Below are 19,752 nucleotides of genomic sequence, written 5' to 3'. Positions count from 1 at the left end.
TATAATCCTATGATAATTTATGGAAATTAAAAAAATGTAAGATTTATACTATCTTTTCCCTACAGATGACTGTAATTCCAAATTTTCTTCTCCCAACACTGTACTTAGTCTCTTCACTTGGCTAATAGTTCATTTGTTATACTCCCCCCCCCCACCAGAAGTGTTAATTTATTTTATCTTCTTTCTTTTTCTGTCTAGATTCTCAATTTCATTCTCCTATTCATGGGCTTTTTGCTTGCATATTCTTTCTTTATTTTTTTCTATATTCTTCATACCAGGTAGAGCTCCTTTCTGGAAGACAATAGTATTATTCCATCCTGTTAGTTTATTTGCAGATCTCCTCATATCTCCTTTCTTCTCATCTTTCCTGATATCTCTCTTCTTTTTATTTGTTTCATTTAATTTGCCTTTTTTTTTAAGGATCTTCTGCCAAGCCTTGCTTTTAGAAATATCAGTTCATGAGGGTGGTAATGGTGGGAATCATTTTGTATCTGGAGATATAAGGTTTAGTCTTAACACTTTGCCCTTACTGTATTGCTCATCTTCTCTAGAGCTAGTCTATCATCTCTTTGAATGTGTCTCCCTCTCCCACCCTGGAAGCTAGGTGAGCCTCCAAGGTCCTTACATAGTGTTTGCTGGGATGAGTAGTAGTTCTGGGAAGCTGAATAGTCACTGTGAGAAATTAGTTTCCTACTGACCCACTTTAATTAATATGATAAAGTTTACAAAGGAGTGGAGGGAGAGCCAGAGTCAGCCAGCCAGGCAGACACACACAGAATTAATGAGAATATATGGTGGTTTGCTAGTATGTGAAGAGTGCTGGGGAGAGATTCATTAAAGTTGTGAGGTGTGATGTTAACAAGAGTACCTACAGTAATTTCTATGGGGTTTTATTTCCTTGTATTTGTGGCACATGAGGATATTCCTGAGTTGTGAATTCTTGGATGCTTGTGTCATAGCAAATACTGTTTTAGTTCCCAAACAACATGAGATTGAGCTTATATTATGCATAGATCTAAAACTAGAAGATTCTGGGATGCCATCTAGTTTAATCCCATCATTAATTTTTTCATTGTGACTGTAATGATCATTAACAAACACTAGCATTTCAAAATGCAAAAAAGATTGTCAACTCCTCTGATTCCAGGGTTAATGTACTTTCTGCTAGAGTGCATGACAATGAGAACTTGGGATCAGATCCATTATAAATGGTACCAGCTGAGCATACTTATGGTGTTTTAGTCCTAGAGGACTTCCCTGAGAACATTGGAAAGAAGTAACACTAAGGGGTATTTGTCTTTTTATGAGGTTTAACCCCTAAGCTAAAGGAAAGAGGAAACTCCAATAGTAGAATTTCAGGCATTTGAGGGGTTTGGGGTGGATTTGTGATGACTCCTGAATCTCTAATGGTGTGATGATAAATATTTAATAACCAACTCTGTGGAAAGAGGACTACTCATGACTTCCTTTTAAGTTTCATCTGCATTTTTAGCATTTGCTCTTATACTTTCTTAAGCCTAGATAATTCATGAAATGAAAAACAAAGTTCAAATTTGTAGCATTTGCTAATTTCTGAAGTGTAAATGCTCACACTGAAAAGTTAACTATCACCCCTATCTCTATCCAAAATTGATTTTAAAAAATGTTGATTTTCTCTCCTCTTCCCAGTAGTGGTGATCAGTTCAAGAGAGGTGATATGGTTTTGTGACAATAGAATTGGACACTGAGTCAAGAAGGCCATGAGATCAAGTTTCCCCTCTGATGGACACTGATTATATATATGACCTTGTGAAAATCACTTTACCTCTCTGAGTCCCAACCAATTATGACTATAAGCTACAGAGAAAGTGATTGTTTGCATTGGTTGAGGAAGTTCTTCTAGAGCTTCCTTCACTGATGAAATCATAGGCTCAGGCCAAAAGGTGATGAGTTTTCTCCATACATTATTCCTTTGTCTTCTAGATTATCAATAGCATACATCTGTGAGGCATTATAACTTAATAAAGATATTAATAGTTTTACTCAGTTCATTTTAGAGAGTAGCCTTTTAAAGACTTGCATCAGTCTAAAGGAAATCTGGACTACTATCTATTAATAGCTTTTTCTGCTGATATATCTTCTAAATAAGTACTTCAGAAAATGTGTGTATATACATACATACATACATACATACATACATATACACAAAAGTTCCTACTAGCCATTCCCTTTTGAGAAGTCTTTTTGGCTTTTTTGTTTTTTCTTTCTTTCTCTTATCTGTATGTACATCTTTGACATGATTAGGTCTGCTCTGGCTGGTACCCGTGGGTCCAGTGGTAGTAATTCTGTAACCATCTGGTTGCATGTGATTAATGGTGTTCATGTAAAAGCATAATGGGAATTCCATTGTTCACCCAGTTGTGACAACAGCTTATTTTCTTTTTCATTTAGTTAAAAAGAGGGCTGAGAATAAATAGTGGAAAAGAATTACTTTTTGCGACTAATTTCCCCCATCTCTGTCCATCTATGAATATATAAAGTCAAGTTACTCTGCTTTCAAAAATAGTTCATGCAACAATAGGAAATATAATCTTACAGATAAAATGCGTCCTTAAGTAAGGGCAAGTATGAAGTCATTTTAAGGAAGGAGAGAGAGGCTCTCAAAGAAATCCAATACTCTTTTAAGAATCTCTAAGAATGTTACCCCTCTCCAGTGATTCAACAAACAGCAGAACCTTGGGGAGCTCAAGATGATTTTTAGAAAAGCAAAAAAAAAGAAATAAACTAGATTGGTAATGGCATACTGTGACTAATTTGCAGCTCTTTGTGGACTGTGTGCACATAATAAATAAAATATTATTTATTTAAAATATGCTAGAAAATAAAATATGATTACATTCATTTAGATGATCTGTCCCTGAAATAGACAGAAAAACTTCTTGGAAGAAAAAACAAACAAACCTTAATAGATAATTCTTAAATTTCATGTGATGCAATATATTGTGCAAATTTTAAAATTATGATTTTGACCTTGTTTCTTCCCATATATACATATGGAATTTTTCCTATTGCTGCTGAGTTTCTGACACCTGTGTTTTGGGTAGATGGTTTTGGATATACTTTCTAAAGCCCATTGTTTGCTGCTTGAACAATCATTTCTACTAAGTGGACAGGTTTTGCTCAGATTGGACCTTGCCTCACTGAGTCCTTGATGTTAATTGCTTCCTAAAAATTGATGACCCTGCAAGTTTTCTTTGCATGACGTCAAGTTCTTTCAGTCTTGCTTCTTACTCTCTGTGTCACTAATGTGGGAATCTGGATACAAAGTTGAAAACTTCCCTCTTCTCCCTCCCCTTGTTTCATTTATAGTCCTGTTGGAGATTAAAGATTACAATCATTGACTTTGTCATGGTGGTTTACACTAGTAAATATAACCTGGTCAGTAAATTTAATTCTGCGAAACAGGAAGGAATAAGCAACATCATATGTCATTTTCTTGTGTGAAAGTGTCCATGACCCTTTGTACAAGGACCGACCCTAAAGATTTACACATAATAGATGAGTATCAACCTTTCATCTAAAAGGCTTCTATAAAAGCATCACATTTTTCATTTCACTCTAATGATCAGGAGCTCAGAAATGGCTGTTTCCTGTCAGTGTCTGCATCATTCTCATTTGCATTTGGCTTTGGCTTCTTGCTGAAATTTTAAAGTATTTCAAGGACTCCAAACTTGGTTCAGACGTTTGTTTATGGGAGCTGCCTTGGCACAGGACTTATGAAAATGGCCTTTTGTGCTCTCTCTGTCTTGAAAAGGGCTGTTCTGAGAAACAGCCAATCCTCCCTCCTTGCTGTCCCTTCCAGACACTTTTCCTGATAACCTGCTATGGAGAAAATTCAAGGAAAAAAGAGGGTGATTGGAGGAAACCTTTTTTGGAAAGGCTTCCTTTAGTTTGGCTTCACTAAGTATAAAAGAATTAGGAAACAAGATCCTACATTTGTTTTTTTTTTTTAAGTTAAGAGACAGTTGCATTAATGAATTAACCAGTAACATAGTGCCGGAAAATGTTTGCTGTGTCCTGATGGGGGAGCCAAATACTACAGATTTGTAATCAGGAAGGCTGTTGATCCTGGCTTCATTGTTGGGCCAGTCATTTGTGAGCTGGTTGCCTGACCACAGGTCACACACTTCTTTCCTGTGAATCTCTCATGTATTTTTGCTGTCAGGATTCTTCTCGTCATCTGAGAGCTACTTGAGAGGGGGAAATGGTGAGCTCTGTGTTTGCTTTGATTATATTTCTCCCCCTTAGCCAAGGGAGGATGATGCAGAGCACCAGAGTCGCCTTGGTGTGCTGAAATCGAAGGACATATCTGTGTGTGTATGTAGTTGCTAATGCTCTCTGTGTCATTCTCCTCAGAGCTCTGGGAACGCTTCCTATCGCTGCTCTATGTCTTCCTCTGCGGATTTTTCTGATGAAGATGATTTCAGCCAGAAATCAGGCTCAGCTTCCCCAGCTCCAGGGGACACTTTACCTTGGAATCTCCCTAAACATGAGAGATCTAAAAGAAAGATTCAAGGTGGCTCCGTGCTGGACCCTGCGGAGAGAGCTGTGCTGAGGATAGCAGGTAAGAAAACACTGGGAGAGGGAAGGGGGAGGGGTGCCGGGAAAGGGGGTGGTGGTGTTGCTGAGTGTCATTAAGATTCATCAATTTGTTTTCTCCAGAGGAGGTCAAGTGATTGAGAGAATGCACGTTGCAGAGATTTTGTGCCAGAAATGGGGGAGGGTGCCATCGGTGAAATTATTTTGTTTACCTTCTTTATCGAGAGAACAGTCTTCCATGCTTTGAGTAGTGACTAAGCTGTTTGGTCTCATTTTCTGGTTGGGTGAATCAATGCATCTTAAATGAAAGGAAATATCGACAGACATCTGCATTAAACTTTCATATCCAAATGCATTAGAAAGTATACACAATTTAAATGGAAAAAAGTCTGGTGATTTCTCAGTGTGTGTTTGCTAGACATGGAACTCAGAGAAACAGAGCATCCCAGATTGGCATTTGCCTCTATCTGGGTGAAGGCGCAGATGTGTGTGTACATTAGACACTCCAGGGCGTGTGTATCTTCCTGGATGAAAGAAAGGTTCAGGGTCATCCGAACCATTTCCCTTAACCTTTTCGGAAGCATCTCTGGCAGAACCTGTGTCTCTAGTAGATTTTGAACATTATACACTGCTCAGGGCTCAACAGTCCAGAGGCCCTCATTAATTAATGTAAGGGAGGGGCTGCTGGTTCTCAGTGGCACTTGGTGTTTCCTTGCCTTGGGTGGTAAAAGCTGAAGCAGGACAGAGATCTTGTTTTGCCCAGCTGAAAGCTGATAAGAGTGTGTAAATTAATACTTTAACACAGTGGTGAGTGTGTCTCTGTGTGTTGCTAGTTGAGGTTATTGTTCCCTCACTTTATTTCCAAAGCATCATGCTAATGTGCTGGGGGTTGGATTGTGTGTTCCCTGGGTGGCTCTTTCCCTAAGAAGCCTTTTGAGTTGCTATTGCAGCATTCAGTTTTTAACTCCTTTTTTCCCCCTCCCCTCCCCCTTCTCCAGCTCCCACTCCAATTCCTGTGACCCCTCCCACACCCTCTTTTTGAAGCTGCTCTTGCCTTTTCACTACAATGCAAAGTTGGTACTTTGCTTTTCTCTGGGGGGCCTACAGGGTACTAGTCAAGATGCCTGTATCTAGGATCCAGACCACTGCTGCAGCAGAAAGGGAGTGTAGTGGAGACTCCCCCTTAAGTCCCCCCATGAGCATTTTCATGATTACAGGAAAAGCAAACAGTCCAGAGCCAGTAGCTTCCTGGTCCAGGTTTCTGGGGCAACAGCTTTTGGCTTGAATTATGAGATGGTGGCCTGTCTCCCTTGTCTCAGAGGAAAGGAGAATAGTGATGGGGAAAGGGAAGAGGAGCAAGAATGTTTTGGAACAAAGTGAAAGAAAGAAGGAAAGGCTGGGAGAACCAAGAGAAAGAAAAAAAATCTGTATCAGTCCCAGTACACAGCCTTTTTTCTGAGGCTGCTAAATATGTTTACCTCTTAGCAATGTCATTTCCATGTAGAAAATCGTGCTGTATGAGGCAGGGGAAAAGAAAGAACCGTTTCTGGGGGCCAAACATACAGCACAGTAGGAAGAAAAAGAAGAAAGAAAAAGATTATCGTAATGAAAAGAGGTCTGTGGATTCTGTGCATATTAGACAAAGGTCTGGAGAACACAGATATTGTGTTTGCTGTGAGTGTTTATTACTGAGAGATAGTATTGACTTAAGTGTTTTGGCAATGATAGTAGCCATGTACATTTTGCTTTTGGTGGTGATGGTATTGGTGCCAGAGGAATGCAGTACAGGGGACATGGGCTATAGATGCTGAATAAAAATAAGGAACTCTTTTGCCTAGTAGGAAATGAGCTACAAATCTAATCAATGAATCAATAAAATATTTTTTCAATACCTATTCTATGCCTGGCAATTTACTAAAAGCTGAGTTTATTAGGGGCAGCTGGATAGCTCAGTGGATTGAGAGCTAAGCCTAGAGATAGGAGGTCCCAGGTTCAAATCTGGCCTTAGACACTTCCTAGCTGTGTGACCCTGGAAAAGTCACTTAACCCCCATTGCTTAGCCCATACCTCTCTTTTTCCTTAGAACCAATACAAAATATTGATTCTAAGGTGGAAGGTAAAGGTTTTTAAAAAAAGTTGAGGATATAAAAACAAAAATGAAAACTCCCTGCCCTTGAGAAGCTAATATTTTATTGGAGAAATAACATGATCACAAATAAGTACAAAATTATTATAAAGTAATAATAAGGTAATTTTGGTGGTGGGGAGCACTAAGCAAGAATCTTGGTCTCCTCACTCTAAGGTAGATTCCTAGAAGAAATAAGGAAAGGGTTCATATAGGAGGTAGCACTTGGACCACCTTGAAGGAAACTAGGGATTCCAAAAATTGGAGGGAAGGAAGGAATGCAATTTAGCATGTAATCTACACAGTATGTGCTTAGTAAATGCTGATTGGTTAATTGATTCTTGGCATGGGAACCACCTATGTGTGTCTGTATATTAAAGGCAGAAAAAGTATGACAAGTGACATTTAACTCGAATTGGTGAATGAAAGTCATTTAATTCTATCTGCCTTATGAAAGTTTATAGCAAATACTGATGATTCTTTTCGTGATGGTATACTAATAACTAACATTTATATAGCATTTTTGGTTTACAAAGCACTTTACATATATTGCCATAATTGATCAATTGGTAGCAGCTATATGCCTTTGGCCATGGAGCACTGATATTAACATACTTTGAAATCATGTAGGTAAAACATTTTAATGTTTTCAGAGAAACCTTTGTAATTTTTCACTTTCCAAAAGTTTATATAAACCCACAATATTGGAGCTAGAAAAAATCTTAGAGATATTGTATTCTAGTTTCTTCATTTGATAGATGAGGAAACTGAAGGACTTTCCTGAGATGACTAGAATCTTGGCTCTCCTTACTCTTAACAGTACAATGATTAATTTTTAAGATGGTTGTTGGGTGCCCAGAGGACATTTTTGCTACAAAAACAATTTTATAAATGGTGGTTAATTCTTAGGCGAGCTCAGTATAACTAAATAGTGGAAGATAGTTACACTAAATCCAGCAAGCATTTAAGTGCTTCCTATGGGTAAAACACTGTACTCTGCACAGAAGATACAAAGATTAAAAAAAAAAAAAGACACAGTCTTTACTCTAAAAGTAAGAGGCTTCTGGGCATGGTCAAGATAATCAGGGAATATGGTAACTGCAAGAGCACTCCTTACTCTCTTGGGGGAGCTAGGAGGTACAGTTTAAGTTAGCTGTTTAATATGCATGGGGTATACAATCAAGGAATGCTAGTATACATGCAAAGCCTATTTTTGAATATGCCAGCTAAAAAGATGGATTTTGTAATATTTGAAACAATCTAGATATAAACTCTAGAGTTATGGATATTTTGGAGAAACTGTTGGGTCTTTGAAGATGTAAACTGAGAATATTAGTATGATCCATTCTTACTGGGTCATGTATACATAAAGCTCCTCCAAACTAATTTTATGGATATATATATATATATATATATATATATATGACACTTTTAGGTACTACTATATAACACTTTTATATATATGACACTATTAGGTACTACTATATAACACTTTTATATATATAACACTTTTAGGTACTACTTGTCTTAGTGTGTTTGTGTAGAAGAGGAAAATAGAATAGCATTTACTGAGGAACTGGGTATATGTTCTTTGGTTCCATGGGAAGGTATACAAGGTCTGGCCCCTTGCTAAGGGAAATTAGTTCCTAGTAGGTCTTCATGTGTTCCCATGATTAAGGGATGAGCATGTTTCCTTCTTCATAGAGCCAAAATACAAATGCTCAGTTCTGTGATAAGTACTTTAGTCCAATCTCCCAACTATACAAGTGATTGGAAAATTGGCCCCTGACTTCAAAGACCTTATAGACTTAAGGGAGACAAGTCCAAATTCCACACCTACAACTACATATATATATTCAAGCCAACAAACATTAAATACTTGCTGTGTGGAAGGCATTGTGTTGGTGCTGAGATTATGGAGATTAAATGAAAAATAGTCCTTATCCTCAAGTAGCTTATATTCTGTATAGTTATCTGAACACTTAGACTGAGCTGTCAATTGAAGTATTAGAAATACATATTATAAAGTATTATGTTATAATTGTGACATATGTAATATATAGAGATATAAATATATGTTATAATTGAGGTATCCTTGTAGTTAGAGTTGGAAGTGACCTATAATCACGAAACCATTTTGACTTCCCTACTAGTCTCTAAAGCATGTAGCCTGTATTCTCATCATCCTTTCCATTTCCTTATCACTGGAACCTGAAATCTGCCACCGGGGCTTTGAACTCTTAACAGAGGAACTCTTGGCTTTTTTTGCCCAGAACATTTCTAAGCCAATATTGCCAGGCCTCTCTTCTCTGTCTGTCTCATTCTCTCTCTTCTCCTATATGTATTTTCTTCCTCAATTAGTATATACACTTAGGGCCACTAGATAGCACAGCAGATAGAGTACAAGACCTGGTGACTGGACGATCTGGGTTCAAATGTGGCCTTAGACAATACTTGTGTGACCCTGGGCAAGTCATTTAACTACAATTGCCTAGCCCTTGCCACTCTTCTGTCTTAAAATTGATACTAAGACAGAAAGTAAGACTTTAGAAAAAATTAGAGCATATGCTCAATGCAGAACCTGGCTTGCTTGTTTATGGTCCTGATGTTTAACACAGTACTTGGCACATAGTAAGTGCTTAATAAATGCTTTAAAATTAATTTACTCATTCATATCCACCCCCTTATTTTATAGAGGAGAAAACTGAGGGTCAGGGGGACATGACTCCCTAAAGCCACATAGGTAATGGAGAAACAGAGCTGGTCAACCCAGGTTCTCAGTGTAAGAATAGTCTACTCAGAAGTTGTCTCATAAACATGACAATGCAGAAGGGTAGGATGTTATTGACAGAAGAATCTGACTTGAGAGTTAACAAGACTTGAATCTATGACACATATTGGTTTTGGATCCTAGGCAAGTCATTTAATCTATCAGTACTGTATGTACACTAAACTAATCTCTAAGATTTAAGTTGCAAAATAGTCGCCAGTCTTCATTAGTAAAGGAAATTTCCTCACAATGTGGTTCCCTCATGTCAATGAAAACACAGGTCAAGTCCCCCCCCCCCATAGTGTATCAAATTGTACACAAATGTACACATAATAATGGGTGGCAGATGGAGAACTATCCTTGGAGATTAAAAGCTCTTCCTTTTATCTTGAATTTTTTTTCATAGATCAAAAATCTAGTTTTGTTTTGTTTTCTGGCCTCCTACCTTTATCTCCACTCTCTGCGGTGGGGGAGGGGAGGAAGAAAAGGAAAACAAAACCCTAATATCAAATATTAGCAATCTAGCAAAACAAATTTCATTGGCTATTTCCAAAATATGTCTCATTTTGATCATGAATTCATCATCACATCTCTGTCCAGAGGTGGATAGCATGTCTCTTCACTGGCCCTCTAGCATCATGTTGGTCATTGCTTTGATCAATTAAGTCTTTCAAAGTTATTTATCATGACAAGGTTATTGTTGTATAAATTATTTTCTTGATTCTCCTCACTTCATTTGGTATCACTTTACTAATCTTATTTCTCTGAAAAGTACTTTTCATAATTTCTTATGGCATAACAGTATTCCTTTACATACCATAATTTGTGGGCCATTCATCAATGGGCTCTGCTTTAGTTTATAGTTTAGTTTAGTTATAGTATAGTTTAGTTTCTTTGCTACAAATTTATTTGTAGGTATGCATCCTTTCCCTCTATTCTTTGATTTTTTTGAGGTAGTTAGGTTTTGAGGTAGTATGTCTGGGTCAAAGGGTATGCACACTTTTGGGGCATGGTTCCAAATTTCTTATCACAATAGAAGGACCAATTTACAGTTCCAGTAGTTCATCAACAGTGTTTGTTTTTTTGAAGTCTCTCCAACACTTTCCATTTTTATCAACTTTACTAATTTGATGTGTGTGTGTTGGAACCTCAGAGTTGTTTTTAACTTATTTTTCAAAAATATTAGTGAGATGAAGCCTTTTTATTGATATCTTGGATTGCTTCCTCTCAAAACTGCCTGTTCATATCCTGTGACCATTTTATCCACTGGTGAGTTGATCTAAGGGGAACCATCCTAAAAGACTTAGTAGTAACAAGTAACAAGCTTTAGTAACAAATAATGTGAAATCTATGCTAGCAAAAGGATAGCGGTGATGATGTAAAGAATGGAAAGGTTAGTTTAGTTAGGGACAGGAAATTGGAACCTTGCATCCAAGATCAAAAGGAATAGTGCCTGGCCTTTCTTCTGGTTACAAAATGATTTTAGATCCTCATAAAGAAGGGAAACCGGAAGGAATACAGAATGGTGGTGCTGATGCTGTAGCTATTCGAATGTACATGTGAGACAAACAGAAGGAGCCCTAGTGTTTCTGAGCAGCAGGGGGCGGGAGGAGGAACTTGGAAGGCCTGATGGGTCCTCTGTGGGGCGGATACTAAGACGGGTCATCACTAGACAGCTGGAGCGCAGGCGCCGCTCCCGCTGTCAAAGCGCTGAGCTGTGGGGCCACCTGCAGAGGCAATCCGCCCTCCTCCCCAGCTCGCCCCCTGAGAGGCTGCTCAGTGCCACCCAGGCCTTGCACTAGCCAAGCAGATGCTACAGACCAAAGGAAGGCAGAGAGGACCCCCTTATTTTACTGGGCTGGGAGAAAGTATTTCCCACCCCTTTCTCCTCCTCCTCCTCCTTTTGGGAGGGTGAATGCAGCCGCCCTCACTTGCCCCTTTGCTGGGCTTGGTTTCCAGGACACCTGTTGTGGGTCCCAAATAGCAACCTAGCCTTTTCGGTTCCGGGGCTGGCCTGCTGGCCTCCGGGAGTAGGCGTGCTCAGAAGAGGTGATAAACTAGGGTGGGAAGTCTGGGCGGCCGAGGGAGGCGGGGAGAGCAGCCTCAGCCAGGGGGCCCTGCAGCATTGCATTGAAGGGAGGGGCTGGAATCCCGGCTGACCTTCTCATGCTCTGCCCCCTTCCAGTTCCCTTCTCTCGCTCTCATCCTCCGCCAGAGCACCCACTCGGCAGTTGCCTCTGCGGCTGCCCGAAATGCCGCAGCTGAAAAGCGCATCCCAGAGCTCAGGCAAGATCTCCCTCCCCTCGCACCAAAGCCGGCATCTCTGCGCTGCTCCATCCGCAGGGTACAGAATAGAAGAGGACTGAGTGGATGCAATCCTTCCCCCTCAACTATAGCATCCTGCAGTGGTGTTGGTGGTGGTGGGGGAGGCAGTGCTCACCTTGCCTTCGCCCTGTTAGTCTGGCTTCTAGTGTCCGCGTTGTCCCTGTGCGGACACTAGCCCCATCGGTTCCCTCAGTCACCTCCCCCTGGCGCAAATCGGGTTCCCATTGGAGGTCTGGCCAACAGTTCCAGAGGCCAGGCTGGGGAGGGGGCCTGGGCGTGTCCTTAGACAGCTCTGGATTCACTCTGGCCTCAAGCCTTCTTCCCTTTCTGCAGTTTCTTCCCCTTCCCCTTCTCTAGGGCCCAAGGCTGCTTGTGGACAACAGTCTTGGGGGTCGGTGGGGAGGGGGTAGAGCTGAACTCATCTTTCAGCTTTGAAAGAAACTTGAGCCATGGCGGGTTACCTGTCCCCAGCTGCATACCTCTACGTGGAGGAGCAAGAATACCTCCAAGCTTATGAAGATGTCCTGGAGCGATACAAAGGTACTGTAACACTCTCCTCCATCCCCATCCCCCATTTCAGACCTGCATGAGCTCGCCTATGTTGTATTCCCCTCTTGGGACTGCTCTGGAGGGTTTATTTTTCTTTATTAAAATAAAACAACCCCCCCCCCCAACCTAGAACCTCTGGTTGTTAGGTTATCAGTAAACAGGTTGTTAGGACCAGTAGAGATGTTGATGGTGGGGTGGGGCCTGGGGGGTGAGTTGGTATCCTTCCTCTACTTTTCGGATGTGATGTAGATTCTAGTGCAGAGCCGGCATGATAGGGGTGGTGGAGACGCCCTTAGATTGATCATGATGCCTTTTTGTGAGGGGCTTTATTGCCAGGGAGGAGTTTTTTGCTTTCTTCTTCTAAAAGCTCTTAAGCTGTGCATAATTGTTCTGGGCCTCTCAGATACCTCTGACAGCCCAAAGAGATTATGTTGAAACGCTGCTGCTCTAGCTTGGTTTGTTATGCTAGTTCAAGTCGTAGAAAATTAGACCACTGGTCTTGAAATTGATTAAATGAACCATTAATTTTGAAACCATAACTAGATCATTTCCCTTAGAAATGAACGTTTATTTTAAAAAAATTTGATTTAATGTCTACACATTCCTATTTGCTTGTGATTTGAGAATGACTAAATAGGTTGATATATGAGGGACTTTAATAACTGAAAAATCTTTCTAATTTAAATGCCTAAGTTTATATTACATTTATTGCTTTCTCTCCTGAGCTTTATGTTTAAGAATATATACAACACACATACTTATATATACATACATAACTGGTAAATATTGATTTTCAGTATTATGTTAATGTTAAATCTTAACTGTGAAGTTAAAGTGAAGATATATTATTAGATAAGATAAAATCTCACTTCTTAGACGTATATTTTACATTGGAATATATTCCACACATTGCAGAACAGCTAAAACATCATGGAGTCTATTAGAGAAGTTAAAAAAATTCTGTAGTTGGTGGCTAAAGGGTGGGCTACCAATAATTTCAGCATTAGCATTGTTTTTGTTTTTGTTTTCAAGCATGATATCTTTTCACATATCATATCTTTCCATTATATGTGGATGAAGCTGAACCAAAGACTGTCCATAATCTAGACAAAAGTCAGATAGTTAAAATGCAACACAACTCTTCATCCATTACTGGTTTAATATTTAATATTTAATGGTTTTAGGCTACTGGGGAAACAATTGGAAGAATTGAAAAATAAGGAATATTTTCTTTCAGGTGATCTGGATAAGATATCATAAACAGTATAGTAATTCATAATTTTTGTGCCAAGTAGAGCTGCTGAGCAGGTGTAACAATGTTAGACTAATTTGGGAGTATTTAAAATTGTATACAGTTAGTTGAGTCCTTAAGTTTTTTTAATATGAAGTCATATCATTACTTTTTTTTTTTAAACACTCTTTCAAAAGTAACACTGCATTGCAGGCCAATGCATCTTGATTAGTGAGGAAAAAACAAACCCCAAATGCCTTTTTAAGTTTTAAACATATTGAAAGTCCTCAAATGTATTTTATTCTATTGATGTAGCTGTAAAACTTATCTGAGATGCTATCAAAATGTTATTTTGTTTACCAAACTAACCCACAGCAAATACTTATGTGCAATATGAATTATAGATCTTAAGCTGAAATAGTAATTTAGTTTTAATAAGATTTTCAAAAAGCATATGCTTTATAGAAGACATCGTCCTTCTCATGTGAAATTGAGGATCTGAAAAGACCATTGATTTTTTTTCACATTTGATTAATCATTTACAATTCTTAGCATTAATATAATTTATTTAAAACACTTTCTTCAAATATATTTTTACTATTTCATTTAGGTTCTTTCAATGAAGTCCATTGTCTTCTTTTTGTTAAATTATTCTTTTTGCACTAAAGGCATATAAATAGATACCTGACTTGGTCTTTTCTATATTGTATTACTTTTGGCCATTGGAAAGAAGATAACGATTGGCTAGTGGACAATGTGAAAAATTGGAGTCCTGGAAAACACATTATTTTCCAATGTGTTTTTAAACCAGTTATGATTTCCCATCAGTGTCCCAATAGGATGACCTCACTACAGTGCTTATTCTACTGATGACTTGCTGTGGGAGCTGATCTAATCAGAAAAGAATTGTAAGCTTTGACTAGGGAGTGCCAGTTTACTAAACTTTAAAAGTACCATTGGTGATCTCTGAGAGCGTGTATTGTAGGAAGCATTTTGAGTTTCCATTTGAACCCAGAAAAGCTTTGCTTTCTTTATTTTCTCCCCCAACTCCACACAGAGGCACTTATTCCCTTGTTACAGAGTAGCTTTGTGTTCACATAGGATGTTTTTGGGTTGCCAAATTATTGTATGTGCTTCAGCTGTTACATAGAGTAAGAGGTAGAGTCAGCTGTAACCAATTCAAAATTTGCCTGCCACATGTAAACTTAGAAGTAGAAATTATTTGGGAACTGAGACAAGTCAAAGGTGGTCTTGGATTGTTTCTTAGATAGTCTTGGATTGTTTTCAAGGTTCTAGAACAGTGTGGAAAAATAAGGATAATGCCAAATGGCCCCAAATAATTTGTATTGTCTGCTCTCTTATCTCTCCATCTCGGTCCCTTAATTTTGACTGTAAATGGACAACTGTGTGCTAAATTAGGGGAAGCACATAAGACTTGTTTGCTACACAGAGAACAGTTCAGTGTTCTGATTCATAGTCTACTACTGATACTTATAAAACTGATTCATAGCCAGGATATCCATGGCCTCCAATTTTTTTTAAACCAATAACATAAAATCACATTACCTCAGCCACTGCCAAAATTGGATTGAATAAAGCCAGTTATTCATGAAGAGAAAAGATTGCTTCTTTGTTATTATTTATTTTGGGGGTTGTCAAGGGCAATGCCTTTGTTTTGATATCTGTAATAAATTATACAGCACATTTTCTTTATAGCATAAAGTATGTTATTTTGGTTTATAACTCAGCATGGAAGGCACATGGAATGATTTGTACAAGGGAATGGTTGAACTCCTAATAGCATTGTTTACTTTGAAGAGTTAGATTAGCCTACAACTTATATAGTGGTCACATTAATGAGATGTCATTTAAATCTATATCATTCAGCTACTGGAATGTGTCTTGGTGGGGTCTTATGTTTTCTTATTGTGTTTTGTTTTGTTTTGTTTAAAGCCAGAGCTGTGATTCACTGTTTTAAAATCTCTTGATGAGAAACTTCCTATTCCAATGCAGAGTAGTAACTTTTATGCAAGTCAGAGAGTCTTTGATAGTTGATAGGGGGACTCTGACAGATTTAATAACTTTTGTCAGAGTACTTCGGACTTGAACCTAGAATTTTTGGATTCCAAGATTGACTCTGCCTTGCTGACTCTCTAACCATCCTCTCTAGACTAGTGAAATCAGAGGTCTAATCCTTCAATTGTTTAATTCTCAAATTGCAATTAGTTTGGGGAATTGTCCCAATATCAGTAGATAGGCTGCAGAGAAAGTTGATTTAGCTGACTTTTGAGACCTCATTTAAGTAAAGGTTAATGTCATTTCCCATAAAATATTTTAAAATATCAAAGTTACAACATTCCAAGAGTCATAGTTTGTGTCAGTAGCCTTCAAAATTTAGTCTGAAAAAGGGAATACTTGAACCATCTTGCTTTGTTGCTTCATGGGGTCACATCTACATGTATGCTGACAGCCTGCTTCTGAGGATTGTTCCAAGTACAATGTTCACTTAAATGGATCACTGTAGTCTGGCTTCATCCAGGCAGGATTGGCAGAAATCCAGAAATATTGGTTTTCCCAATTATTTCTTTGTGTAGGCAGACTACTAAGATCACTTTGACCCAAATTTGTAGGTCAAATGTTTCACATAGCTCTTATATAGTTTGTGTACATATAGAGTTAGTTTGTAGTGAGGCCTGAGATGTATTGTGCCATTTCCACTAGTTCCTTCACTCCATTCAGAATAGACCCAGAAGCATCAGTGACAATACAGGATCCACAACTATAGTGGTATTGTCAAAATTGTGGTGGTATTATCAAAATTATTCATATAGTGGTTGAGAGATCTGTGTAATTGTTTCATTCATAGTGCTAATTTAGACATTTATTAGGCTTTAATTAGAAGTCTTCCTGAATCCAAGACCAATTCAACAATCATTTATCAAGTGCCTACCATGAACAAGGGACTGTTAGACACTGAGGATACAAAGAAAAAAACAATCTTTGCCCCCCAGGAGCAATGTTCTTCTTGGGGTAGGTAATGAAAAAAGAAATTATTTTTCACTTTGGACTGTATAATTGGTACTACTTTGGGGAAAATTCTTTTCCTCATAATCATAGTGTTAGGTATGAAAGATATATGAAAAGATTTGATTACCTAGATTTATCAGCTGGTATTTGTAGCACAAGTTGTAAAAGCAGAAATTTTGTAAGAAGGTACTATCTAATTTGTACATGCCTCAGAAGGCCATGAATTCTGCCTTTGTGGGAAACTGGAATATTTGACCAAAGGGTAATCTTGAAATGAGAGACTGTAATAAAATCTAACAGGTCTAAAGCCAAACTCTTCAGAGCTGGCTGAGAAGAAGATCCTGGCAGCCATAGTTTCACCATCAGGTGACTCATCTCTTAAATCTTATTTTAATCCTTATGCCATCAACTCAGTTGCAGATGCAAGCATTCTAGTTCTATAGAACTTCATTTCTACTGAAGGAGGGGAAGGGAATATTAAAAATAAATACTATGACTTAGAGTACCTTGTTATTTTTATATAGGCTTTGAAGAAAAATATGAGAATCTTCCAAATTTAAAGCATTCATTTTTTGAATTATATGAAATCAATTCATTAGATTTTTATTAAGCTTAAGAACTGTGGATAAAGAGCCCCAAATTCCAGGTCCTTATATTCAAGGAAATTACATTTTACTGCAGAGAATAACCTGTATATAGATGAGTAAATATGAAATATAAACAAAGTAAATCCAAAATAAATGTGTTTGGGGAATCATTAACAATTAGGGAATGGTGGCAATCAAAACAGACCTGTTAGAGTTTGAGCTTTAAATGGAGCTAGGTATTCCAAGTGGTAGAGATGAAGAGGGTGAGCATTTTAAGCATGGTAGATACCTTTTGCAAAGACATTCAATTAATCTGGAAAGATTGGTTGGCTTCATATTGTGGAGAACTTTAAATGACCATCAGAGATGAGTGTATTTTATTCTCTAGGTAATAGGGAGTCAGTCAAATCTCTTGAAGAAGGAAAGTGATATGATTAGACCTGTGCTTTAGAAAGATCAACTTGGCAGCTACATGGAGGATGCATTGGACAGTGAAATGCTGGAGTCAGGAAGTTTAATTAGGAAACTATTGTACTAGTCCAGGTTAGAAGTGATGAACTAGGATAGTAGTCATGTGAAAGGAGAGAAGAGGGACAGGTATATGTTGCTGAAGTAGAATTATTGAGATTTGATGTGGAGGTTGGAGAGAGAGAACATAGACGTCTTATCAGGTACAGCCATATAATTTTTTAAAGCCAGAGCAAAGTCAGCTACTTCTCTCCCTCAGGATTATAAGAAAGATTGGGAGTATCTTTAATGTTATTGGCTCAAGTCTTCATTCTGTCTGTTCCTCTGTTAACTGACTGTAATTAATGCTTCTATTCCATTTAAACAATTACATTAATTAGCTTTTCATTGGATTTTTATTTGACTATATAACAAGGACATAAGTACATATATTTCTTGACCACATCTGAAAATACACTCTCCACTATAATACCTAGATTCTTAGGGAGAAGGAACTCAGATTTAACACAGTTTCTATGTAGCATGCATTCTGGGAAATTCACTTTCAAATGCAGTATAGATGATAATACAGTCCACATCTTAGCTGATTCTAGGCTCTAGTTTCAAAATGTGGGATTAGCTAGTCAAAAAACTCAGCCTGGCCTATAAGAAGGGACCTTTGTGACTTGCTTTTCTGTATTTTCCAAGCTTATTTGGCAGCAGCCACATCCCATCTGTTTCACCTGGAAGCAGGAAAGCATGGGCCCAATGAAGAAAGAAGCAATAGCAAGGTCATATCCCTCTCAGCTTCATTCCAGATTCAGGGAACAGAGAACTGAAGTTCCCTTCCCCACTTGTAGGGCATCAACAGCCCTTCCTTCTTCTCTACTTCTAGCAGGTTTAGAAATAGCCTGCACTAAGAAATTAGCCTTAGATGTCTATGGCCTTTTGGAATAAATGCCAGTTTCTCTGGGATGTTTAGCCAGATGAAAATTTCCTTTTTGTTTCAGGGATGGTAAATTGAAAAGAATTAGAGAATTTCTGTGCATGCTCTAAATATTTAAGGCATTTTTATTTTGTGTGATCATGTCTTTCTCAAGCTTCTCAGCCTCTTCCAGATGGAAGATGAATCAACCAAATCATTTGATTATTATCATAAGGATTGGGCTTATTGGCTAATCCTTTATTATATAGTTTTCCCCCTAAATTCCTGACTTCCAGTCAAGATGGCTTCCTGAATTGGAGGCAGACTGCTCAGTTCTCACTTCCTCTTTCTAACAGAACTCTGAATTTCATTCCAGACCAAATAACGATCAAGAAATTAAATGAGACACTATAATAAGTGACTGTTTTTGCAAGCCATAACTACATAAGACTTTAGCCATAACCCTAAGGGAAATAAGGAAGGGGAATTCTACAAAGCCAGTATGGAGTTGCCTCTCACCATGACAAGAGATGGGTTAGGGAAATATATAGCTAGCATGAGTTGGTGTTAAGAGTCAACCAGAGTAGAAAGATCCATATAAAACTTCATTATGGTCAGAAGGTCCCAAAGCAGGGATTTTGGAAGCCATGGGAAGTGTCAGTGAAGGAAAAAAAAAAGTATAGTGACATTAGTGCTCAGACCAGGCTCAGAGATTTCTAACATTTTGTCCTGGGATGCCAGATTGAACCTTGATGACCTAAATATCTTAATTTCAAAGATCCTGTCAGGCCCAACCTATGAGACCCAAAGTGAAACAAAGCTTAACCAACTACTTCCACCTAAAAAAGTAGTAGTAGGTTCATGTTAAAAAAATACTGCAAGCTTCTAAAAAGAAGCAACTACAGTATGAAGGAAATGCAGTCAATATTATAAGACTTGACAACTTCTATACTTAATGAGAAGAGACTTTAGATTGCATTATTTCTAAAGGCAAAAGTTAAAGGCTTACTAAAAAAAACCCCACAACCTTAACCTGCAAAACTGATTATAGAGGGAAAATGAATATTTAATGGAAAAGAAGACTTTCCATTATATCTGATTGAAAGAGCTGAGTAGGAACTTTTAAATGCATAAGTCAAGAGAAACCTAGAGAAGAAAATTTATGTGAACATTTGGAAGAAGGAGCTA

At 38.2% G+C, this 19,752-nt stretch overlaps 1 protein-coding gene across 40 annotated transcripts in view; it reads left to right on the top strand.

Annotated features, from left to right (window-relative positions):
• DST (dystonin) overlaps window positions 1-19,752 on the top strand; it is a 612,681-nt gene that overhangs the window by 169,837 nt on the left and 423,092 nt on the right. For 27 of the 40 annotated variants that reach the window (XM_056814337.1, XM_056814311.1, XM_056814295.1 and 24 more), the window contains one exon: window positions 4,396-4,603. In XM_056814337.1, coding sequence (XP_056670315.1) covers window positions 4,396-4,603 — 208 coding nt within the window. Of the gene's footprint in view, window positions 1-3,727; window positions 4,247-4,395; window positions 4,604-10,613; window positions 12,339-19,752 lie in introns of those variants that run through there. The other 13 variants (XM_056814316.1, XM_056814304.1, XM_056814327.1 and 10 more) reach the window with 9 other exon arrangements.

Source organism: Monodelphis domestica, chromosome 2 (assembly GCF_027887165.1).
Source record: "Monodelphis domestica isolate mMonDom1 chromosome 2, mMonDom1.pri, whole genome shotgun sequence".
In the NCBI taxonomy this organism is placed as follows: Eukaryota; Metazoa; Chordata; class Mammalia; order Didelphimorphia; family Didelphidae; genus Monodelphis; species Monodelphis domestica.
This window is presented reverse-complemented; position numbering and strand designations above follow the sequence as displayed.